Source organism: Euprymna scolopes, chromosome 20 (assembly GCF_053919585.1).
Source record: "Euprymna scolopes isolate OS-2025 chromosome 20, ASM5391958v1, whole genome shotgun sequence".
Classification (NCBI taxonomy): Eukaryota; Metazoa; Mollusca; class Cephalopoda; order Sepiida; family Sepiolidae; genus Euprymna; species Euprymna scolopes.
The window spans coordinates 73,959,080-73,986,088 of NC_136501.1; the positions used below are offsets into that span (position 1 = coordinate 73,959,080).

Here is a 27,009-nt window from a genome sequence, read left to right on the forward strand (position 1 = left end):
TAATATGTTGTTGTTGTTTGTATCGTGTTATTCCTTTAATAATGAAATGAACTTTTTACGCACTCACTATTTCATTCTCAATTTCAGAGCGATTGTGTGCCTTTTCAAAATGACAACAGCTTGTTATTTACTCACGAATGTAGTTTGTATTTTTACTGTATTTCGTTTTGTACATTATTTGCGTGAAGCGCTCACAAAAAATGCATATCTTTTTACCCATAATAAGTTCTTAGCAAAAAGAAATATGAATAAAACAAAAGGAAATCACGTCTAACTGCTTATTCCATTTTTGCTTCACAACGGCCAGGAAATTGTTTATTCTCCATCCGGTTTGCTTCTTTTCTCACACTTTAGCTGTTTCTTCTGCGCTGTCCACTGAACTTAGGTCCTGTTTTTTTTCTTTTTTTCTCATTCTATATCATTTCAGAACCGTATGACTACCCTGCGTGGTGTTTAATTCTCGTGTTTAGCGTTCATGCGACCGGAGCTTCCATCTTCATATTTGAATGGCTTAGTCCTGTTGGGCTCCATCAAGGAAAAACTTCTATTCGAGGTAACTGAGGTAAATTTGGAACGCTCGCTAAAACGACAGAACGTAGACACTGCCTCTGGTTAGATAGGCTTAGACGTGAATGGCGACATAACGACTGGACGAGTCTCCAACGATTGCATTGACAACGGCGCGTCGAACATTTTGTCTCTCATTTGTTTCGTTTAAAGTTCCTCTAGTAAAATCAACCTTTAATGTAATGGAGGGTAGTGTATGGGAGCAAGTAGGTATTTTCTCTGGTTCGACGTTAGAAATGTGCATCTCATACCTAAATGGTAATAGAAGAATGAGATGAACGTTACCTTATGTTATACTATACTTGCTGGCTATCTTTTCAATACTTAAAATACTTGAAAAATGTACTAAAAAATGCATGTTCTATCTATGACTTATTGATAATACGAAACTAACTCTTTCTCATTTATTTATATAACTAAAAATCAACAATTAAGAAATAGATCGGAACTTGTTTAGAATCCGCGCAAATCATTTAAACACAATACTAAATATCTGTTCAGATACTAAAACAATATTTTGCAAACCATTATTTTATATTAAAATCAAAACATTGATTTCAGTAAGTATAAATAATAGTATTTTATTTAAATGTTCTATTTAAACCAATAATCAAATAAGTTAACTGATATCGCAATTGAAATATGCCATTTTGGCTTAACCTGTTTGTGCCAGAAATTCTCCCAACTTTCATGGTTATTAATTTAAATTTATCTTAGTAAAACTTGATAACATTTCTCAACTAAACCGAGTTTTCTCAGATAACCAGAAGATACACGTAATAAAAGTGTGGATGACATAGAATATTACAATATATTTTCTAAATGAGTGTGGCTTGCTTTTTAATTTTATGACGAATAAAAATCTTGATTAGGACATTTTCTATAGCTAATAATTTTACTTTGACAGATACTCTGATGGGATAGGGCCCTTTCTAACCGGGCGTTAACATGATCATATTCCTCTCTAGTTTTATTAAGTGAGTAAAGGTCAGTGCATGAAACTCAAGAAGATCGTTTAGTCTGCAAGATTCGCATTAATGGACTTACGATAACATGTCTGTTACCGAGAATAACAGGAATCAGCCATTTTGAAAAATACACACATGCGAAGAATACACAGAATCATGGTGCAGAATAGACGTTACAACTCTGCTTCTTGATTAGTAGTTCTATGTTTTTCACATCTGTGCTGACTAAAAAACGATCAGAGCACGTTAGATCCTGATGTGGAAAATCCGGAAATTTTACAAGAGCTGTAATTTAATGTAAAATCCTGAAATTTTACAAGAGTCAGTGCCTTTAATATCGCTTGCTGCCAAACCTGTTTGATATTGGTGACTCTGTCAGGAGCAAAAGTTCGAGACGGCATATTTGTGGCACTACAACGTTTGTACTGCATTGATGAAGAGTTAGACTTAAATAACAGAACGCAAACCGCAGTTGATCTAACGACAGTGTGTTTATATATCGATCATACGATTAAATGCAGCAATCAAAACATCTTAATTTTTAACCAGTCACGATTATATTACTATATAGATCTATATATTTTTAACTATTTAAATAACTATTACTTCTTGATTACTATTACATGCTGTTAAGGTATTAATTTGGTTGTTTCTGCAATATATTTTTAGGAAGAAAAAGTATAAAAAATATAGTTTCCTTCCATGAAACATAATGTTTCATGCGAATGAGTTCTTCCTCGTTTACGTAGCTTCTCCGAAGTACAATGGTTTATGCATTGCATTTCAGCTCCCATCTCCAATACAATAAAATTAATTTAGCCTGAAAAGACGTTTGTTATTTTATTATCTATAGAGTTATTTATAAGAAACACTTGTCGCATAAAACCCCAGATGTATTTCATCAAAGTCGGGATTTGCACGAAATTCACAGCACAATAACGACCATCAATAACGATTCCATGCGTTAAATAAAAACACAGAATATAATTTTATGGCAAACGGAAGACCATTTCAATCTAAGGGAGGTAAAGAATCCTCGCTTGTTTTCGCGCGAAACAAAAGTCAGAGCAGACTGATCGCCACCGGACAAGACATTAGCAAATGGCCATTTAACGCGTCATCAATTTCTGGTCAGATTCTTGCAACTTCCGAAATGTTCAAGTTTTAAGTAACGTAACAGGGACGCTTACCGTATTTTTGCTTGTGAGATGTTTTATTACTTTTCGATATCGATGGACATGGGTTTTGGTCAATGAACAATGGTCGACTGGTTATCTATTTGGGGTTGGGCGAATAGAAGTAAATTTATCATCGGAGTAAGAAACTTGCTAAGCAACCCGAAACAAATAAAAGACCGAATCTAAAGTTATTTCCCCTGAGTGGTTACAATACCGTTCACAGAAAACAATGGAATATCTTCTTCTTATAGGTATTCACACTCTTGAAACATATTGTCAGAGGAGAATCAATGGTAAATTAAGCGAAACTGAAAATATACGAAATTTAAAAGGAATTCTCGCGATTATATGACTGTAGGGAAATTAAGTTTATCCTGGTTAAAACAATGTATACATTTTGTATGATACAAGAAATACACATATACACATAGATTTGTGCATATAGATAATAATATACTTAGTTAAATAGGTGAGAACGGGAGCATATATTTAGAAAACTATACACATATTAACGAATTACTTATAATTGGATATACATACGTCTGCGTAATAAAGACGAGGATATTTATAAGTTCAAAACCCTTTTTAATATAGACACATACACACACTCATATATATATATATATATACATATATATATATGGATAGATAGATAGGTAGATAGATAGATAGATATGAAAAAGTGTCGCCAAGTACAAGCATATTGAATCGGAAAATTAATGAATAAACAGATACACTGCTTTAGAACACGCTTTTATTAGCAAACAAAAATTATTTTCTATTTTTTCTTTCTAATTAATTTCGGATTTAAACATCCTTCATCAGAGAACAGTATTCTTGAGTTTTGTTGGTCTTTTTGTCTCGTAAGTAACAGTAAAATGCTATCCTCGTGGTGTGTTATCGAGGTCGCACTAGCTAGTATCTGTACAAACAACTTTTTAGTTTTCTTTTTTTAATATAAACCCAAAAAGACGTCCAGTCTCCAAATGTGAAATTGAAAAAAGTGTCGGCAAGTAAAAGCATGTTGAATTAGAAAATAAAGAAAAAAGCTTTTACTAAAGATAAAAACCCACAAGAAAACACACACGCATACGTATATTTATACACATATACGCATGAGCACAAGTATATACGCCGTCAATGTGTAGAACGCTAAAAGAGGTTTAGAGAGGGGATAGTGTTATTATGTCATCGTGTCATTAAAGCGAACAATGTATCGAAACCGGTAGGCATATGCACGTATATGTAAATAAACACAAGCACAAACAAATATATACACGTATACACACATACCCAAATACACATACACTCATACAGATTTATATATATATATATATATATATATATATATATATATATATATATATATATATATACGGATACGTATGCATGGACAAATATATACTGACACAGAAACCCAAAAATTATCCTAAAAAGAATAAAAGAAATAGAAAAAAGAAACCAGAAAAAAGCAAATATATAGAAAAAACACTATAAAAAAGCAAGCAGTGATAAAAACACTAAGTATGGTTCCAAAATAATAACATCCTAACTAAATAAAATATGTAAAAATATGAGATAGTTACATGAAATAATTTTCTTATAGCGTATAGGATAAAAACATAGGGTCACAACAGGATAATTAAAACAGAAAACTAACAGGAGCAAAAATTGATTTGCCATTGGTACAAATTAAAGAAAAAGTAAATGGGATAGAAGAAGATACACGAAAGAATCAGAACGGAAATGTATATATTAAAGTAAATAATAAAATGCAAGTGAAGTAACTGCAAGGGCCAGAAAAAAAGGCGCAATTAAAAATTCTGCTATGCACTCAGAGACTGTATTGAAGATATCGAAGAGGACGGACAGAATAGAGAAAGAAGTATATGTTAAGATAAATAATTACTTGATGCCGCAGTATATTGTGGAGAAGTGCACTACTTAATTATTCTGTTATGCCTGCAATGGAGAAACAGTTTCATTTTAGAACTTTATAATATTAATATTTTTGAATGAGGATATTATTAAAGGGCCCTCTGAAGTGCAGAGATGGAAGAATTTATATCCTAGCTAACAGGATTGTATTGTATATCCTTATATTTGTAGGATGTGAGTTTTTTCTAGATGAGAACCATGTAGTTTCGAAATAATGTGTCCTAGAGAGGTGTTTCCGTCTGTTCTGTCATTTTTGTACTTATAAAGCTGGCGATACAATAAAGTTGTAATGTAATGTTATTCCTTATCGTATCATATATATATATATATATATATATATATATATCTATGACATATATATATGACATATATATATATATGTTATATATGTGCTATCCAATAAGTTTAACAATAGTGTATACTTAAGTGTCGTATAGAAGGGGAGAGAAAGATATATAGTTTTTATTTATTTCTACATAAATAGTTGGGTATGGCTAGCCATTCATATGTTTCCATCAATTAATTATGACCATCAGTTTTTGTTTCCACATAAGTCCAGTCTATAGTCTGTTCAGTCTATAATCACTATGATAATATCCCAAGTTAACTGAAACATACTCATAAATGCATTGCGATACATAAATATTTTTGTAAAAATATATGAAATTGTATATATATCGGCAAAGAGAAAAAGGCAAATTTGGTTAACGTGTTGCCATTTGATTGGCAGCCTTAGTAATAATAAGAATTTTGATTAAGTAACTGAAAAGTTACTTCAAACTAAAATACCATTTGCTTCGTAGGGAAAATCGAGAGACTCTACTCTTTGGCCTTTAATGATGAAATATCGATTTCGCGATGACTAACCTGGCATTTGTTACGAATTTGCAATCGAAAGTAAAATTTAATCATCGATTGGAATGTATCTGATCAGATTGTCTTGAATCGGATGAAGATGCGAATGATCATCGAATGAAATAAATCCAACGCTTTCTAGGAAGTCACAAAAGCAACGCAATTTAAGAATCATGGTTTAATTATTACATTTCTTAGAGCAACACCGTTGTACAACGAATGTTTTGCAAAGCTTAAATACGGTCCAGTAAAGGTTATTTTAAAATGAAGTGTGACGCAAAGCAAAAGTATAGTATTCAATTTCAGTCGCAACAAACAAAATCCAATTTAAAATGTATGTGCTGCATGATCACTGTAGAATGAATATTTAGACATAAAATAAAATGTGTTTCTCCAATGCGTTTTAAATATTTTTCATGGAGAGGTTCATGGAAACAATCATAATATGTTTGCTACTGTTAAAACTTTGCTGCCTGTATGTATATATATATATATATATATATATATATATATATATATATATATATATATATATATATATATATATGATAATGTTAAACTAGGATTAGGCAAGCGTTATTATGCTCATCCAAAAAAAGTTCAGGTTATTTAAAATGCAAGCGTAAATTGCACGCTTATATTCTATCTTAAATAAACTGAACTTTTTTTTCATAAAAACAAATGTACCCAGTAAAGTATTATAAGACTTGTTTATGTTTCTAGTATTGCATTATCGATACGTTATTTTCGTTGTTTTTATATGTTTGATTTAATATAAAATGCCACTTTTCAATATATATATATATATATATATATATATATATATATATATTAATTATATTATTATAAACTTATAAACGAACAGCAAATAATACGCGCATCCTCCACGATTTAGAAAAAAATATATAAAACACGACTTTCTTACAGAAATGTAGATAATTTACCAAGCATGCCTATTTCAGTAAAGCTTCTTAAGAAAAGTAACGCTATAAGTTGATATAATTTAACATTAAGAGAAATAATTAAAATTTATGATTCAAAAGCTGCGAAGTGTTTATTCAGTAATCCTGTTTTCTAAATACAAAGAACACATTCGATTTATACTTGATTATATATCTATTAAATAGCTTCAAGGATGTTTCAGTGGCTTCTTGTGTAAACAGAAATAATTTCCCCTTCCTTTATATCATTACCCTTTTAATGAATATTTTTTATCTGTCTCATCCGCAAACACATTACAGAAATAGGTACGACTTAATAAGAATAATGACAACACTATTATATATATATATGGGTATTCTTTACAACTCAATGAGATTTGTTTTTGGTTTTTTACATAGGCATCTCGACCATTCGAGGATAAGGGTTAAGAGTGTACAGTAGTCAACTGGACAATATAGTAATCGTTAGCATGGCAAATTCGGTAAATCTGTTAACTTAATTGGAATGGCTCATCAAGAACTTGTTTACGTTGGACTTAAAGGCAATCAGATTGTAGTCAGCTAGAAAGTAGGAAAACAGAAGACAGTTCCACAGGGGTGCACTTCTAAGAAAGAATCTTTGTTCATGGGATCTACGTTTAGGTTAAGGTACAGATAAAGAGTGGGGGATTATTGATAGTGTTTTCAGCTAGACGAGTGTTTCTTGTGAAAGTTTGGCGAGGGAAACCATAGATTGGAGTTCAGTTGAGCACTTGCCAGGAAAAGAACGATAAAGCTGAATCCACTGTTAAAAATTTCCCCCACTCTATATATGTGCCTAAATCAAAACGTGGATTCCATGAACAAAGCTTCTTTCTTAGAACTGCATGCCTGTGGAACTCTGTTCCGTCTGCCTGCTTCCCTCCGGACTACAACTTGGTTGTCTTCAAGTCCAATGTTAACAAATTCCTAATGAACCGCCCCCTTAAGTAAACATTTCAGCAAATCTCCTCACTAACGTAATGCACTTGCAATAACCCTTATCCCTGAGTGGCTTCCGGGGCTTGATAAGTGGTGATCACTGTGTAAAAAAAAATGAACGATAAAGCAGAGACAAACTTGCAACATATCTTCTGTGAGATAGAAACTTCTATCTCACAGAAGAGATGTTGCAAGGAAGATAAAAGGATATCTCGTACGAGGCTACGAAGTCTATTTTGAACTCTATCAAAGCAGGACAAGTCCTTTCTAGCAGCTTCTGCCCAGATGTGGCAACACTAGTGGATCTTTGGACGTCTCTGGCTCATATATAGATAGAGAATTGCATAAGCAGTGAGATATCTACTGGATCGATAGAAGGATCCCACCATTTTTCCTGCGGCCTTGCCAACAGATTTCATATACGTGTTCTATTTCAGATCAGGAGTAAAGGTCAAGCCCAGGAGCTTGTCAAAACATAAGGCCTCCCCAAGACGAGACCCATTCATTTCAATTGATGCCAGATGAGGATGGGAGCGTTGATGATGTAAAGATCAAAGCTTGGTTTTAGATGCATTAAAAGTAACCAGCTACTCCTTTCCGCACGTGCTCAAGATCAGATGAGAGAGGATCGGAGAGAACTTAGTCATTTACGGTCTTAGATGTGCTACCATAGATGGTACTGTCATCAGCATAAAGTTCAACGAATGATGTAAAGATGTGATTTGAAAGATCATTAATGTAGATCAAGAAGTGAGTTGGGCCCAAGATGGACCCCTGAAGGGCTGTAGCATTAATACTGTGAGCTTCTGATTTTTGCCCATCAATTACTACCTTATGAACCCATCAGGGAGAAATGATTTAATAATTGAGGCGACATTTCCAGCTATAGTTTTTAAAAACTCTTAATCAAAACATCTCAATGAATTCATGTTATTATGTTTGTATAACGAAGAAAATAGAATATATATAAGTATGTACATACATATGCACTGCATAATATATATATATGTATATATAGATATATATATATATATATATATATATATATATATATATATATATATATACAGTTTATTTAAGTAGCATATTACTCCGATTATAAAAAGGGGAATATGTGTGGTAATTGAACCAAAAATTTTTGCGAACTTAATGTGCTGATTGTCTTTATTTTACAACTGTTCCGCATCAATTGGCTTACAGAGTGGCGTAAATTACCACGTCTCTCTCTCTGCTATCCGTTTTCGTTGCATGAAAATCAAACTGCATGATTTTGTTTTGTTGTCTCAGCATGTCACATTTCACGTCCACAAAGTAAGTGTTTACAAATTCATTGATCAACAATTCATTTTTCTTCTAATTGCATTTTCGTTACTTTTGATGAATTTCAACAATATTTTTATTTGTGTTTTAATGTTTTCAACATTTGATGTGTTTAACATTCTTTGATGATTCCTGTTCTATTTTTTTGTTTCCTTCACATATTTGCTTTTAGTTTATTGTTGACTTTAATTCTTCCGAATTAAATTTATTTTTCATTCATTGCTTTATTATCATTTTGAAGTCTGTGATGTTTATGTTATCGGAAACAACTTCGAATGATTCCCACTTTATTTCCACATGTAGTTCGTGGACCAAAATGAATATTTAAAGTTTGATCTCCCACAGATGTATGCACCAAACGGAATATTAAATTCATTTGTTTTAACTGTAAAATAACTTCGCCTCATATAAAATGAAATATAATCGGTTGTACATTTTTTTTTTACTTTAAATTAATTTGTCGTACAATACGCTTAAACATGATATTTTAATTAATGTTGAATATTGACTATTGCTGGAAATAAGTTCCCCGTTAGAGTAATTCACAAAAAATATGAAATAAATAAAATAAATAATAATAACAATTAAGTTTATCAAATTCCGTCTGTCTTTGTTGACAATATAACGTTAGCTGAAATTTCGGCTTGACGATGAATGCCCTGTAAGCTCATTTCTGGGTAATGTTTAATTTTAAGATATGCAAACAAAGAAAACATTTGTAACGATTTTAAATGGTACCTCTTCTTTTATCGTAAATTGAATTCCTTAATAATAACAAATCAAAATGAAATGGTGAGGGGAACCCGGAATCCTTCGATCTACAGTCGAATGCTCTACCACTGCACCATGTTTCCACATGTCAACAAGTCTGTGTTTTTCTAAGAAACAAATTTATTATTATTATCTCCCTTGCCGGTTCAATCTAAAATATCCCCTTGTAAATTTTACTTATATATAAGAAATTCTATTTTAGGGTCGGCTTTTTTTTTCGATTTATATACTTATCGGACAAATTTCGTTAAAAAACATATCTATAAATACTGTCAGACATATAAATTATCTTTGCGTGAAATTTGCAAAAGATAGGCTCAACCGTTTTGGAACCTATACAGAATGGAACTCTCTCTCTCCCTCTCTCTCTCTCCCTCTCTCTCTCCCTCTCTCTCTCTCTCTCTCTAACACACAGGCAAATCACTTTTATGAAATAGTAGAGATAGAGATTTGATGGTTTTATTTTTTATCTTCCTTTTTTTCTCTTTTCTTTTTACAATTATGGTAATCTCCCTCAAATTCTCCTTTCCTATCATCATTAATTAACATTCCTTTTTTAATTGAGATATCCGGTTGAGGTAATTGCATTTAACTAAAAAATCAGAAGTCTATGTGTATCTTTTTCCTGTGATTTTTTCCAAACATCATTCTGTGCACAAAAATATATTTTATACCATTTAATATAATTTCATATTAGTATCGTGTATCTCTACGAAACAACCATTCGCTCATGCATCCAAGATTATTGCCACATCTCGGCTGGTTAATTTACCAATAGTCTCTCTATTCCCTATCTCACGGAGCGAGTTTGCACCCTGGTCATGTTTTACCATGAATTTAATAGAATTTGCTGAGACGAACTTCTAGCATCTGTAATTCCCTTGACTAAAATGTGTCCGACTGACCCGACAAGCAAAAAAACATCTCTAACACAGCATAAATGCATGCATGTTGTAGAGTATTGCACCCATACATATGCATTTTATACAATCTACCGATATGTAATTGGAGATATGTAATGAGAAACAAGTAAGTAACCCACTGTATTTTCCAACCGGCGTTAACAAATAAAAGAAGAATTGAAACGCTCTCTTTAGCAGTCCGCGTCAGACCAGAAAACAACCTGCAGCTTCGTCTCAGCGAAATTAGGATGAACTTAAGAGCACTTTAGATAGTAAGTTTTTTTTTATTATTGAATTTAGTAATTTAACTCTGAAAATGAAATGACTTGAGAGCCTGAATACCACATAGCGATGTAACAGTCTGTGCTGCTACCAATAGAATCAGCTTAACTTAAATACAAATGCACGCCCGCACACGTGTACACAATTTTGTTTCTTCTGACTGTTTTCTTCTGAGAACAAGCCATAATATTTAATAATAAATATAATGCATATTCGCTGAAAGGAGTCCTCAATAATCTTTTCTGATTTTCGCCGAAGGTTCTCGTGTTTAATAAGACAATTACATCTTAAATACGTAAAATCTAATCAATCGAAGAAATGAAATTGGCTCGATAATATGCACGGGGTGCTCTTGGGTAATAAAATGTTCCTGGCTGACATCCAGTCACATAAACGCAGATTTCTTGCAAAGGAATTTAAGCTTTCGTACTTCGTAACAGCGCCACGTATAGTTAAACTCGATGTTCATCATAGAACTATGTCCTAAGTTGCATATAAAGAGATTATGTGGTTTCCATTGGCAGTTCCAACAAGAATGATTGAAGCTGCAGGCTAGTCAGTTAAATAGCACGAAACATCAGGTAACCATCATATTAGCCAAGTGCATTTCATTTTAACATTTATCAGTTTTACCTATGAATAAAATACCAAAGAAATTTTCTTATTCAAAACTATAAAGAAAGCCGTATAAGTAAATTGGTATTTTATATGCGATTACATTTTCATCTAGACCTCTATCAAGTTAACGAGCATAGATCTACAAATGTCTCTAAAAGTGTTATGTTCATATGTTTTCTATTTTATCTAAATAGATATGGAGTCTAGGTTACGACTATCATGAAAATCAGCTGAAGGTATCCAAAAACTACAATATACCTACCCACACACTCATCTGCACAACCACACTCAAGCCCCCACAACACACACATGGCCACAAACACACAATATATATATATATATATATATATATATGTGTGTGTGTGTGTGTGTGTGTGTGTGTGTATTATGAGATTAACCATCATATCACGAGGAAATTTTCTCCCTAACAGAATGGTTCCCCTTAATTTTCTGTTTCTTTACGAAAGAAATCAAATTAATGTAAATTGGTCTGTCCGGGTAGTTAACTTTCCCTGTCATGCGGCGTGTATCCCTTAGGGTATGTATGTATGTATGTATATATATATATATATATATATATATATATATATATATATATATATATATATACATTAGGGTAGGTCGATTTTCAACTTTTTTGGAAAAATGTAAAAGGTTGAAGCAGAGAAAGTTGCACAAACATATGGGGAGTACAAATATAAAAACACTAGGTTTCTAACATCAGACATCGGATGCTAATTTGATTTTAAAGATCGTCTATTTTGAGACACGGAAAAACCCTTATCTGTGAAAGATTTGTATGAAATTATTTAGCATTTTGCAGTTTCAATCATAACAAGTTATTTTATATATTTAAATAAACTATATTATGACTGATGTGCTAAATATTAAACAAAATTATAATTGCCCCCCCCCGCTTTGAGGTGGCGGCAATTACAAAATTATGTAAATGCTGCATTTTACTTTGTTTTATAACTGCGAAATTCAATTCTTTTTACTATCAATGGAGAAAAGAAGTTTTTATTCTGTCTGAAAAAAGTCTTAATAAAACCTAAAACAAATTATTTACCTATCTCTAGGCAGTTATCTATGCTTGTATAAAAACACAAAACAATTGGCAAGTAAAAAGCTATTTTTTTACCATGATATCAAAATTCTCCCTATAGGATCCTTTTGAAGCAAGAAATGGCCTCATTTCATGGCATAAAATCTTAGCAATTATATGTCTATGTCTTGCTTCAAGTCCATAGACTGATTGGCAGGCTTCTGATGTCAATTTTACAGTCCTTTCCACACTTTGTGAATGTGCAGGCAAATCAGGTAACTCTGGCTTTCTGCCGCTCATCAATAATTCCTGAAGGTCATCATCTGATAATTCTTCAGTTAGTGCTGGCTCTGAAACTCCACTTTGAAAAAGGTCTATCAAATTTGACCAATGTAAAGCGTCAAAATTTATTGTTGATATTTTTTTAAACGCTTTTTCACTGGTTCCTCACTCCTGAAAAAGAAAAGAGAAGTCAAATAATTTTGACTTGAACAAATGAACACAACTTTTATTTTAATTATTTTTTTTTAATTTAATAATAGAAAATGAATGTATAAATCGAAATAAACAATTTGATCAGTTTTATATGACTGTTTACTTACCTAATGGTTAAGATTCTTCTTATAGCTTCTTCCCTCACTTCCATTTCATCTGATTTTAACATAGAGAACAGAATATTCTCTGGCAAAAGGGCAAAAGCATTAAACTGAAGATTGCTTAAAGCAATTTCCTGAATTTCTTGAGGCTGCTTTTTTATTTGCCCAATCATTTTAAAAATATACATTTGCTGGTTATGAAATTTATCATCCAGTTTAATTTCAAACCAATTAACTGCATAAACTTCTACAATAAAACTAATCAGCTGGTGCATTTTTCTGGTCAATTCAGATGGATAAATTTTACGGGTCCACATACACATTAATCGGATTGCCAGAGTAAGCCATCTTGCCTGATTTAAAGGTCCGATCCTCCATGCTGCATACTGAGGGTCTACTTTACCCCTTGAAATACCAACAGCATACTCTAAAAGTAGTCTTTGGTCACCAGTGAGATCATTTTCTGTTAGTTCAGAATACCTGCCCTCTAGAGGACTACTCACAGGTAAAAAGTCAACTTGGGGTAAATGATGGTAATTGTTGGCACATAATTTTCCGAGTTGACCCGTAAATGATGTTGGGCTTCGTGCACTTCCATCAAGGGATTTAAATAATGCCCTAAAAGGAAGCTCATTCTGGTGTAGAGAACAGCCAATGGTATGTATTTTTCTATGAAGCTTGTTTTCTAGTGAGGAAACTAGTCCGGATTTGCATCCAGTATTGGTGCTTGTGTTGTCTAAAAGGACAGCCTTTAAAGTATTGACACTCTCATACTGTTCTAGAACTTTGTGAACTTCATCCGCCAGAACAGCACCAGTTGCTCCAACAGTAGGGATCACTCTATGTGTAAGATACTCCCCCTTACTTCCACAACCCATCTCCTTTGTAAATGTCAAGTGATGCTCTTGTCCTTTAGCTTTTCTTCGATTTTTGTTTCCTTTTTCATCGACAGTTTCCATGTAAAATAAAGTGTCTTTGTCGTGCTTCCCATCAACACCAATGCAGACAAGATTTCTAATTTTTTGATTATGTTTTTGATAGGCATTGTTTTTTGATCTTTCTTTCTCTCTGTCAATTTTGGACTTATCAAGAAAAAAAATTTTTAAATCAATATTTGATTTTAGAAGGCCTGCAGCCTGTAGATCCAAAAGAAAAGCATTTGCAAAACTTGCACCTAGGTTTGATGAGACATCACCTCTGATGAGTTCAATGGCATAACGAGGAATTTTTATCAGGCTGTAAATACTCTTACACTCTTCCTCTGGTTCAAAACTTTCATCTGTTCCATCACTATTTTCTGATGTCAGAATGATATTCTGATCATGGAATGTTGAAGCAATAGGCGGGGGGGATGAATCAACTTGCTTTTCTCCTAACACAGTTAACTTTTTACATTTTGCTACTGCAGCTTTATCAACAGGTCCGAGTTGAAAATTGCCTTTGGGTCCTATTTTATTTCTTTGGTCCTTCAAATACTCTCTCTCCTCCACAGGAACCTGAATTAGAAAATTTGACAAATTTTTATTCTAATCTACGCTGATCTTAGAAATAAATTCTATTTCACGTCAAAAATTGTAATTTCTTATCTCATTGGTTTACAAAAAATACAAGTATAGAAATTCATTTAATTTAAGATGTCTATGATTTTCATTAAAAATTTTTTTTTCAAACAAACAAGAGAAATTTTAAAAAAATAGAATAAACTTACCTTTTTTTTATAGGACAGGTACAGACTATATGCTTTGACTGACAATTTTCTTTTTTGCATTTAATATTTTTGTCATGACAACTTGCAATTGGCAGGTCACACGAACAAGATGAAATGTCAAATAATTTGTCAAGTTTATTGACCAGAAGACTGTTAGCATATGCGGATAAAACGTTTCTATTTATTTGCTTAGCTTTTTTAAAGCAGGTGTCCTGCAATTTATGCAGAATCCATTTGTCAGTTAATAGTGGCAAACTGGGATTTACTGCCTTCCAAATATTTTTAACATTAGTTGCCATTAATTTTGAAAGGGCAAATTTATTTAACTTTGGGTGAGAATTCTCCATGTAATAGCCATATTTAATAACCTGACGGAAAGTAGGGGGTTCTGTTGTATTTAATGGAGAAGGTGGGCCCGCAAATTTTGTAGAATCAGTATTACGTGTAGAAATAGTTCGTTTCCGACTCATGGTTAGAAAAATATCTGCAAAATAATATTTTATGATATTGTAAGAAATTAAACAATGGAAATCATGAATTAAAAATAAAATTTGGAAAAATTGGTAAATATCAAAAAATAAAGAATAATTGTTTTACTTACCGAATAGTATGAAAACAAGTCAAATCACACCGAAATAGCCTTGCGAAGAAAAATGTTTTGTTTTGGTTTTTTTTTAAATAAAGAATTATTAAATTAAATAACACAACGGTTTAAAATAAATTAATAAATAATTAAGGTTTGATAAGATATAAAATGCAAATGTAATAATTTCTAAATTTGAATTAAACTCCGATTAACAAAGTAAACAAACGTGTGAACACGAAAATGAAACCGATTACTTGGCGGTGTAGACGTAAATATTAACCGGATAAAATAAAGCCCTGGTTTATTAGTTGTTTACTTCATTTTAAATGAAATATTTTGCAGGGTGTCTTTTTATATCGACACTCAATTAGTTTTCTAAAAATAAAATAGATATTACAAAAAAAAAAAAAAACACGTATTGTTTATACTACCTTCGTATTTTTTCTTCAAAACCGGCATGAATATGACATGTTTATTCTTTGATTTAACACCGGCACCAGGCGACATAGACGCAACATATTGAGTTTTTCAATGTTTAAATTCATTTTAGCAAAAAACGATGGAGTTTTAGAAAAAAATATTTTGTGTTGTTATTCTCAATGTTATTTAACATCTTTCTCCGCATAGACCTAGTCATAATGCCAAAATCGACCTACCCTAATATACATACATATATATATATACATATATATATATATATGAAAAAGATGGACAGACGCATAATTAGATAAATAACACGCTGAAGATTAAGTAAAAAACATCACAGGTAACTGAAATGGTATTACCTTAACTTATTGCATACATGTAGAATTGTTTTATTGTTTATAAACCACACGAAAGTGAAATAACATGATCAAACATACAAATGTAGGAAAAAATAAATAGTATTATTGAGTACAAAAATTTAGTAATATCGAAAATCATTATGAAGAAAAATAAATTATAGAATAGTAGAATTGTATGAGCGAAGTTAACAATTAAAAAATAGTGGAATAGTAGCTTTTATATAAAAAAGGAGAGCTGAATACCATCGTCAAGTCGACAAATTATAGAAAAATTAATAGTATTATTAAGTATAATTAATTTATATAAATCCTGAATGAATTATTTTATAATTTTGTGATATCATTCTATTATTATCATAAACCATTTCCTTTAATTTAAACTTTTTTCTTTTCTTTTTTCATCATTTTATTTATTTCGATTGGAAAAAGGCATGCATTAATATTTTATTGTATGAAATAGGTTTAAATATTTATCGTCTCGATATGCGAGATGTTAGCATCGCTTTTATTAATTATGGGATAATTTAATTGCTGTTAAATATTGCACGCTATTTTCATCACTATTTTTAAATCGCTGTTTTAAATGACAATATTGTTTTGAATTACCCGATATTTTCATGGCTCAAATCAAGTGATAATTTGTAACTTTGTTGCTTTGTGATTTAATGAACCTATTCAGATCTATCTTTTATCTTTCTTCTTTCCACGCACCTGTCTGTCTCTGCAGAACATAAATTCTCGCTGTTCCGTTCATTTTGGCTAATTTGGGCCATGCTCTTTGGTGCCTCTGTTAATACCGACAACCCTCGCGGCGTGTCGAGCCGTTTCCTTGGAAATGTGTGGGCCTTGTTCGCACTCGTCTTTCTGGCCAGTTACACAGCCAACTTAGCAGCATTCATGATTACCAAAGAAGAATTCTACGATTTGTCTGGAATACAAGACTGGAGGGTAAGTGACATTTTCGAAAACGGTTATTGTTCAAATACACGTTTTTCAGAAAGAAATAGAATACTTAAAATACGTCCATTCAATATGGTTTCATCGATGCAAATATAATTTTAAATTTAAACGTGGAAGACCAATTATCGATAGGCAGAGCCACTTATAAAGATTAGTGGTCGCATCTATAAGCATTATGTCAAAAGTATTCAGACTTATGGCTCCTCGTTTAATTGTTTAATTGCAAATTTATTAAAGTTTTCATATTGTATGCAATGCTTTATTATTTTGTTGATATTATTTATTGCAAACGCATCCGTTGAAATAAAGATGGGTCAATGGTTACAGATGATGACAATAAACTCGGATTATTTGGGGAAGCTATTAAATAACTTTTTCTAACGCATTCAATCAATCTATCAGATTTGTTAAAATGCTGGGATAGACTAAACTCCCAAACAATTGTTAATAATAAAGAAAATTCAGAAATGACATCATTTACAATAATATTTCGGGAGCCAAAGTCTTGTCTACGTTGAGTAGTTCACTTTTTATGTGGGTGTGGCTCAATGGTTACCGATGAGGACAGTGGAAGCGAGTTCTGGTGGGTCTTAATTAATAACCGCTGGAAAAAAAAATTAAAAATTAGCGTCCTTATTTGCATTTTTATGTTCAACTTATTAGGCTTTTATATCAGAAAATTCTGCACCTGCACCGAAATGATCTGTACACCATATTAATCTTTCTCGAGTTATTCTCGAATATACATATAGAATGATTGCTATTTGTAAATAGAAGCAATCGGATCAATTTGAAGCAAGTAAATATCAGCACGAATGAAAGGTTAGACAAAAGGTGGTATTTTAGGTTGAGGTAACTTAAAAAAATGCACCCGTCTACACGGATTTATCATTCATTAATCGAGGGCAAATTTGACTCCGATAATTTTTTCTTTAAGATTGACCTATAATATAGCTCCGCTTAAACTTAGAGATTTCCAATGTTCTTTTTGTTCGTGTTACATGGTAAATGGTTATACATGAGTGATATATTAATATATCACGCAAATCATATGTAAATTAATATACACTATTAATGTTTCAAACTTTTAAAGCTTCTTAGCACGATTATGAACGAAGGATAGCAGAATGGAAAACATGGAAGAAAACGCCATAAATACGAAGATAATGCCATTACCTTCCGGTCTGACCTAACGTAAACATGTATGAAGTTCCGCCGAGAAAAGTGAGAAAATTTTCTGACTTGGCAGAGCCATGTAATGTACAAAAAATGACGACACCATCTCGGAAAAGGGGTTAGTTTTAGAAAGAAGGTCAGGAGAATGCTCAAAACCAAAGAGCGCTTGATACCCTACAAAAATATTTCAAGATATATGGAATTTACTTTAAGTGTGCTGATAGGAGGGAAAAAAATCTAGCGCGGGACTTGTTTCATGAGATAAATACGGGATAAATTATGAGAAGTTATATATTTTATATAAACATGGAAATAAAATTATGTGTTTACTTTATTTCACTGAGATCAGAAGTTTAATGTCAGCTTTGAGTGTTTGGCATTTGTGCGTGTGTTCCCATGACTAACTTATAGCTGTGTTTTAGTGGTTTAATAAGTGACCTTAAACGTAAATGAATATTTAAACGTGTTGAAAAGCTTCACCAAAGACATTAATTCTTATAAATGTATGTCACCTACAAATGAAATATTGTCATTGGTTGGAATAATTCTCATTAGAAATGAAAACAGTATTTCCCGTACAAAAAAATTGGTCATTGACCGGATTAAAAGATACCTTCCAAAGTCGGTAATTTAGGTTTGCGCACATTAAACAATCGAATTATGGGATGACAGGAACGGAGAAAGGGTATTTCATTTCCGTTTTCATCATATATTATTGATTTTCATGTCTGGGTAAATCGGGAATATATGTATTTTGTTGTTTGTTATCCGGATTTACTGAATCGGTTTGGGATAGTCAATGAGAGAATAAGATAAGGAGATTAATGAAATTAGTTTTTAAGGAAAGGGGAAGAAATATAATGAAATATTTTTCAAGCAGACAAAAGGGGGGGGAATGTAAATCAAGATGATGGGAAGATAGAAAGGAAAAATAGAAAGAACAAAAGATAACAATGAAGGAATTTAACAAAGTGAAAATAAAGTTGGGACAAAAGGACGCGTAACGACAAGCGGATAAGAAAATAGAGAGAAGAAACAAGGAAATTAAAAAAAAAATATGAAAAAAGAAGTAACATGTATATGAAAAGCAGACAAAAATACCCAAACGAATAAAAAAGATTCAGACAAACAACGAAGGGAAGGTTGAGGAAGAAAAGAATCACAGTAGATAAAAGAGAATTAAAGCAAAGTTAAGGATAAAAAGCAATAATGAAATAAAGAAATAATGAAATAAAGCAATAATAAATAAAGCAATAATGAAATAAATCAATAAGGAAGAAAGAAGAAATTAAGTTTAAATGAACGAAAACTGAATGTAAGCAATTTTGTATAAAGAATGATTGTACTACACTTTAAACATTGATGCCTAACATAAACAAATAGATGAATAAATTTAGACCCATTTTTGAGGTGCGTCCACGAGTTTTAGTGATAAGAATAAAATTGTAGACATAAATTACACACCGACGATTTGATGGATAAAGCATATTATAGAAAGTATGAACACATCTAAAATACTATTTTGATATTAAGCCCGACACCGTTAAAATTCCTATTCATAACCTAGCGATTACTCGATTAGGATAAACGTGTAGTATCTGAGTTTCCAGAATTTTAGGATATAAAATCTTTATTGATAAAGGCAATGTTTTTCATATTCCACACCTCCTAAAATAACCTTTTGTATAACTTAAATAAGAACAAAGCGACGGGGAAAACGATTGGCAGAACCTTGTATAAACAGGCCTAGTCGCCTCTGAAGATAATTTCACATTCTTTTTTTTTTTTTTTTTTGCTGCCGTTAAATCAGTTAAAAGCTGACATTTCCAACACAAAACATTCTTCAATCATTAACTGTTTGTGTCATTTTTTGTGCCTATGTGGGAGGTTTTTTATTGTTTTTTTTCGTTAAAAAATATCCATAAATTTTAAATCAGCCAACTAGAAGAGACAGGAAAACGAAATAAGTTTTGCCCCTCCCCTAACCCTAACGCTAACCCTAACCTCCCCACATCTCCTTGTCATCGCTCATTGCATCATTCATACGGAACGACTTGTGAGAAAGACGCGCATCGTTATTTTTGTTATGTTTGTTTCTTTGCTTCTAGGGGGGGGTTCTTGACGCCAGAAATAAAATTGAAAATTTATTGTCAAACGTAAACCGAATTTCATACAATGAACGCTTCTTCAAGATTTACTACACGTTCGATTTATTTGCAAACAACTTTCTTGTATATCTTTTTCAGTTCGCCGTTTTTGTAATCGACTTGAAAAAAAAACAGAACGGCTGTCAAAAATGTCGTCTTATTACGGTTGGTGCCGGCATTCAAACAATCAAGAAATGTTCTTTCGAAACGAGGCAGAATTCATAGAAACCATGTTTAGACATAATATTTGCCAACGACAATGTGCTACGGGACAAACAAAAGTTCTTCTCTTCCACTCATTGGAAATTTCGTGGGAATGAACCAAAGTTTGCTTTTTGTTAAATTTAAAAGGCAAAAATTAGTTCGTCGCCACAAAAAGATCAGGATTCGCATTACATTCGCCCCTGCACCTCTATTTGAGGTGAGATTCATCGGACAACTTATCACATTTACGTTTTATATGTGATAGGATGTTCATCATTAAACGTGTAATTCAAATGAACAATTTTATAAATATCCGTCTCTGTTATTTACATGAATTCCCAATCGACAAGGCGGCATGTTCAACTAATTAAATCAACAAATTATAAAAAAAATCACGATACAAAATATTTTGAAGTATCAATTTTCGAATTTGAAAGACAGTTAAAAGAAACTCCTGTGGATAATTTGTTTTTCTTATTTTATTCACTTGTGATGATTTCAAATTTGGTCATTATAATTTTGAAGGAATGAAGTTAAATTCATGCTTTTTCAAGTGTCAAAAATTCCGGGGAGTTCCGGAATGCTTGTCTCATCCCGAGTGGTTTATACCACTGATGTCTTTAACGATAAGTTATGGAAGGCAGATGTTAGATAATAATATCTGCATCTCTTTCTGTTTCTCCTTCTGTTTCTCTTACGAATATATAAAAATTAATGCGAAAAGTTCAAAAAATTATTTCATTTCTTTATTTATTTTTACGGCGTGCTGACAAAAAATATTTATTTTTACTACGTGCTGACAAAAATATCTAAGAACTATATTTTCGACCGCACCTTCGGTCTTTCTCAGTGTAAATGGATGTGAGTGTATAGGGAAAGAGCTGAGAGAAGGATAATGTATAAATAACGAGACGTTTCCATCTAAGCATATATATATATATATATATATACATATATATATATTACGTTCGCATATACTTACATATACATAATCTATTTAGATAATATATATGTGTGTGTGTGTGTGTGTGTGTATGTGTGTGTGTGTCAATTAAGACTTATGCGTGGTAAATTAAACCAGGATAAAATTACATAGCATTGTGCAATGTTAAGCGCTATGGCAAAAAGTGGCTGAGTTTAATTGCGTGCTAATTGATTACAAATTAAGCGGGTCCGAATACTTGCATAGTCAACCAGGATGATTCACTGTAGTAATATGTGATACTTCATTAGTGTAAAAATAGTGCTCTAATAACATTATAATTGTAAACTACAAATAAAGGAACAAAAATTCGCTAATTCAAAAAAAAAAAACAACTAGTATGTATACATACAACTGTTTTAGTCAATCTCAGTCACATATATATTCCTGATATATACAATGTTCGGAATGTATAAATCGTTAAGGTTTTTTTTTTGTTTTTTTAAAGATGCCATTATCAGTGCCATTGAATTTACCTCGCAGTCTGAAAAAATGAACTGCATTCAGTATTCAATTTATAATATAACTTTTTTCATATATTTATCCGAACATATTCTCCAATGGAAAAAATGTATGTGGACATCTAGTTTACATCCACATATTTTAATCTTATTTGTATTCAGTAACAATCACCGAAAATATCCGTTTTAAATTCACTCAAATAAATTATAAATACTTTCATTAATCGTTAGTTTTGGATTTATTTCTTGTAATTTTCCCCCTTGGGGTGAAAATTAAATCGACAGAGAAAATTTTTAAAAGAGTAAACAAATATCTCCCCTGTGATTTGTTTTCTTAAATTTCGAAAACTCCTGAGAGAGGGTGTTAAAGAATGCAGGGCTTTAAGGTTGGTTGCTTGTTGGACGCAGATATTTGGCTCACTATTGATTCAAGAACGCCTATGGCTTCCGGACGAAGAACAGTGAATGGCTTCGAATTAAAGGGGGTAGCACTGATAAGGAAGATTGGAAGGGGTAAAAAGCCGGTGTGTTTTTCTTTTGCCAATAACGATAAGAATGGAATGTTAATTCAAGAGTGAGGTCCGCAAAACTAAAGAGAAAAACAAAACTAAACAAAAACCAAAATTAACGAAAGAAAAGGCAAAAAATTAAAACGAATTCAACGAAAGCAAGATAGAATACTTTTCAAGATACGTCCATTCGATTTATGTTTTTATCAATGAAAATGTTATTTCGAAATAAAGAGTGACACAGAAAACGACACCTAAAAAGCTAAGTCTCTTACGGAAATAGTTGTATTTACTTGTCGATTTTATCAACATGGACAGACAGATCAACACATACGGTGTATGCTAGAAATTTATGAACGTAACTGAAATAATATGCGATCATCGAATCGGCGGCTTCCGTTTTTCTAATTGGCGCCTGACTGACTGGACGCCGGACAAACCATCCCAGAGTGCTGATAGAATGCATTTAAAAATATTCCAGATTTCTCGTTTCGCAAAAACTTTTTTTCCAATTTTCATTCCGAAAGATAACGATTATCACAAACTCAATTCTTTGTCTCCAATGTTCTTTTTCATTTTGTTATTAGTCGCTTGGACATTTTCCACGTTTGTGATTCGATGATTATCTAGAGAAATATCTGAAAAGTGAAAATTCATTCATTCTGCCAGCATCAAATGGAAATTTAAAGTCAGAGTGCAGACACTTTAATTCACTATCAATTTTGTGTTAATCAGTCCCCATAGCTGTTTAGGGATGCAATTTTTTCAAGGGAAAAGCTTTAGTTGCAGAACACATAATATAACCGTGACATTTTACATACATACTCGAACTTCGATAATCAAACTCTTTCGTCGATATGTCACGCTTCAATGTTGAAATAGTATTTAGATTACTGTACAAACAAACCAAATACACGCATATAAATTATGAAAGTCTGTATCTAAAACTTGAAATATCATTTCTTTTCGTGTTTTCCTTACATTGCATGATCGCTTATATAGTAACAAAAATAATATCTTATTAATGGAGATTTGTTGGCTGTCTGTCTGATGCTGAAACTATATGATTGAACGATCAAATTGTCTCCCCAGAATAGACGACATGATTCGATTTCCGTTTGATGAACACTTGTTTTTTATTGTTGCCAACCATCTACTTGTTAGTCAATTGTGTACACATCGCAATAGCGATAGAAGCCTTATATAATGTCTTAAACTGACACACTGTTCAACGAGCGAAATCGCAGAAGCACCACAGTAGAACTCATGCCCCCTACCGATCCAAGTTATGAGCAGGATCATTGCCAGCACCATTAAAATGTAAATCCGGATGGTTTTAACGCTTGAAAGCACAACTCAACAACGTTTCCGGCAACGGTTATGGGCTTTAGTGTGGTTTCCAGTTAGCTCAACATCATGCCACCTCACCTCTTGGAAGTCAACACCAAAGTGTACCTGGATGGGCTGAAGAGAAGAGTGGGGTGATCCTTAATGCAATCAGATGACAGCTGGCAGACTCTGGGTATGGCAGCAGAATTCAGATCCGACCCACATGTCGAAAAAATCTCAGGCTTGACTTCAGAAGGTGTGCTACGACTTTGTGCCCTTCTATCACTGACCCCTTCCTCGCTCGACATGAACTCGCTGAAAACTTCGTTTGGACATACGTAGAAAACATCACCAACATGACTTCTCACACTACTGAAACCAGCCTGATCGTCGCCATCCGCTGAGTATTCGCCGAGTTTCCGCCGGCGCTTGTGGAAAAGGCATACTCCCAGCGCTGGACCCGTATCGAGGCGATGATTGATATTGAAGGCGGATACATTGAATCGATGTCAGTTACTAAATACTCAAGTTACCTTAATTGATGTTTTAAAATAGAAATGTAAACATAACGCTGTAGTATTGTTTTATCGGACGACAAATTTATAGTTCCACCTGTATAGTATTCTATAAATTCTACTATTACGCTCTCTTTCAATGCTTAATTCAGGAAGCATAGTGTAGTACATAGTCTTTGCTGTAGTATCACCATCACATCGATTGTCTTTCTTTTGTTAGCAAGTGCAGTATAGTACCTGTTCTTGTATCATGGCGTCATGCTTCTTAAGCATTACGTTCCCTTATTAGGGGTCCGTATTTTATTGGTCCTGGATATGACCTAAAACTATATCCGATGGTGAGGCCCCAGCTTGCGGGCCTTGGGGAGTGTGGATCCATCCTTTAATTGCCATTGCTTCCAGGTCAACTTTGACCCGGAGTGGTAGCACTTGTTAGGGTCCCAACTATGGGTTGAATAGAATCCGACTTAAAAATAACAAAGATACTCCATTAAAAAATCGTTCCTCAAAATCACTAGATTCGGCATTCAATAACCTGAAAAAGGTTGATACGCCGTAAAACAAAAACAACCAACAAATTATTATTATCCTTTGAGAGAAATGTAGTATATATTCCTTCGTCATTATACCTGCCTCCCAGACCAGCTAAATTTTCAGAACGGAGACACCATATATTTGCTAGTGTTAAAAATCGACATTATATATAAGATACGTGTGTGCCGTTGTGGGTTAGTTTTTCAGCATCTTTCATCTGGTATTCCCAAATAGTTACTTATCGCGTATTGACCGACTTCAACATCGATTAACTTCGATGATCTAAGAAGAATCGTTTATGTTTTAACGTTGTCATGCGGTATATTTTTCGTAACTAGTATTCCTTGATGAATAATTGCATTTATTGTTTTATGAGTTGTGTTTAAAAGATGTCGGCATGACGATATGATTTCACACGTTACGCCACAGATGACATGTGCTACGTGTAAGCACGTTGAGCAACAGAATATTTTAAACAGCGTTGAATAATGAAATGTCATGAAAATGATAATATGTGTATTTATTAATAGTGTTTTTATTACGGGTTTTACTTTTAAATTGAAATACTATATTATACATAACTCTTGAATTAGAAACTCAAAAGAGTTCAGAATGGTTAACTAACATACTTTTTAATTATATTTATTAACATATGAAATTTATCTTCGATACTATACAATGTTATTTACATATTAAATTTATGCTGGATGACACGACCCCCAAAAAATGCACTGAAGTTATGAGGGAATTTAAACACAACTAAAAAAAAAAACGAAATGAAGAAAAGAATTAGTCATGGTCAGTTAAGCTATGTTGAGCCTTTCTAAATCAAGAATCTCAATAACATGTGTCTTCCGTTTATAATTCCAATATATCTTCTATAATATAAAGCTGAATGTGTGTGGGGGAGGGGGGTGTTCATGTGTCTGGTCAAGAATAGGCTCCTATATGGTTGACTATTCTAAAAAAACTGATTAGATATAATGATAGAAGATGTATCGAAACACAGGAATGGGTATGTTTGATACTTCAGAACGGTGGTTCATTCAAATTGTGGGGTCTGCGTTCGCGCCTGGTCCACAAAGTATGGAAATAAAAAATTAAAAAAAAAAAACGTTTACAAGTGTTTTTGATATGGATGTACATAAGAACACTTTGATAAGTATGTTTCAACTTAACTAGGGATGGTATAATAAAATTATGGGGTCTGCGTTCGCGCCTGGCCTCCATAAAATGGAAATAGGCACAAACTTTAATAATACTTTGATAATTATGTTTCAGTTTGAAGAAATATGGTATAATAAAATTATGGGGCGTTTCGTTCGCGCTGACCTCCATAGAATGTAAATATGCCCCAAAGTTTAACAAGGTTTTTAATATAGAACCACAGAATATTGTGATACGTAGTTCAGTGTAAACAGGCACGGTATAATTAATTATGGGGTTTATCTATTTTACTTTTACTTTCATCATATTTTGCTTTGGTTTTGATACCCCCCCAAATTCAACCCAAATTTACAACCCTTTCTTTTCATAACTTATCATACTTTCATAAATCAGAGTCCATTTTCTGTAGGCTGTTTCTGAACCCAGTCAACGACGGGTACTATGGCTAGTATATATATATATATATATATATATGTATGCATATATATATATATATATATATATATATATATAGTGTGTGTGTGTGGGGGTGTGTGTGTGTGTGTGTGTGTGTGTGTGTGTGTGTGTGATTAATAATTTGGATATCGGAGTGAAGTGTATCGTCTGAAATGCTTTTTTGCCTTTTATTACTTTATTTCAACATCATAAAAGCATAAAATGTTACCGATATGTCATGGGTCAATTTTTATAGCTAGAGATACGATCAAATTTCGACTTCTATTCTAAATCACTCAAGTCACTTCTGGCCCGCAAGCATTGTGAATATTTCTTTTTTATGATTAAACAAGATTTTCTTTTCGAAATATCTGCCCATATTAAGTTCTGTTTTTACCAAATATATTGGTAACTTTATTAGCGAAGTTCATAGCAAATACGCCCATGTTATCGATCTGCCAGTACCCATATTTTTCGAAATGCTCAAACAACGGATTATTAACAAAAATTCACCAGATAAAAACCAGATATGAACGGATACTCGCAGTTGTGTCCCATGAAATAGAGCGT

The 27,009-nt window shown here is 32.6% G+C and overlaps 1 protein-coding gene across 1 annotated transcript in view; it reads left to right on the top strand.

Annotated features, from left to right (window-relative positions):
• LOC145241463 (glutamate receptor ionotropic, NMDA 2B-like) overlaps positions 1-27,009 on the top strand; it is an 849,005-nt gene that overhangs the window by 710,545 nt on the left and 111,451 nt on the right. The window contains exons 11-12 of the mRNA XM_080104443.1: positions 428-553; positions 16,748-16,968. Coding sequence (XP_079960569.1) covers positions 428-553; positions 16,748-16,968 — 347 coding nt within the window. The remainder of the gene's footprint in view (positions 1-427; positions 554-16,747; positions 16,969-27,009) is intronic.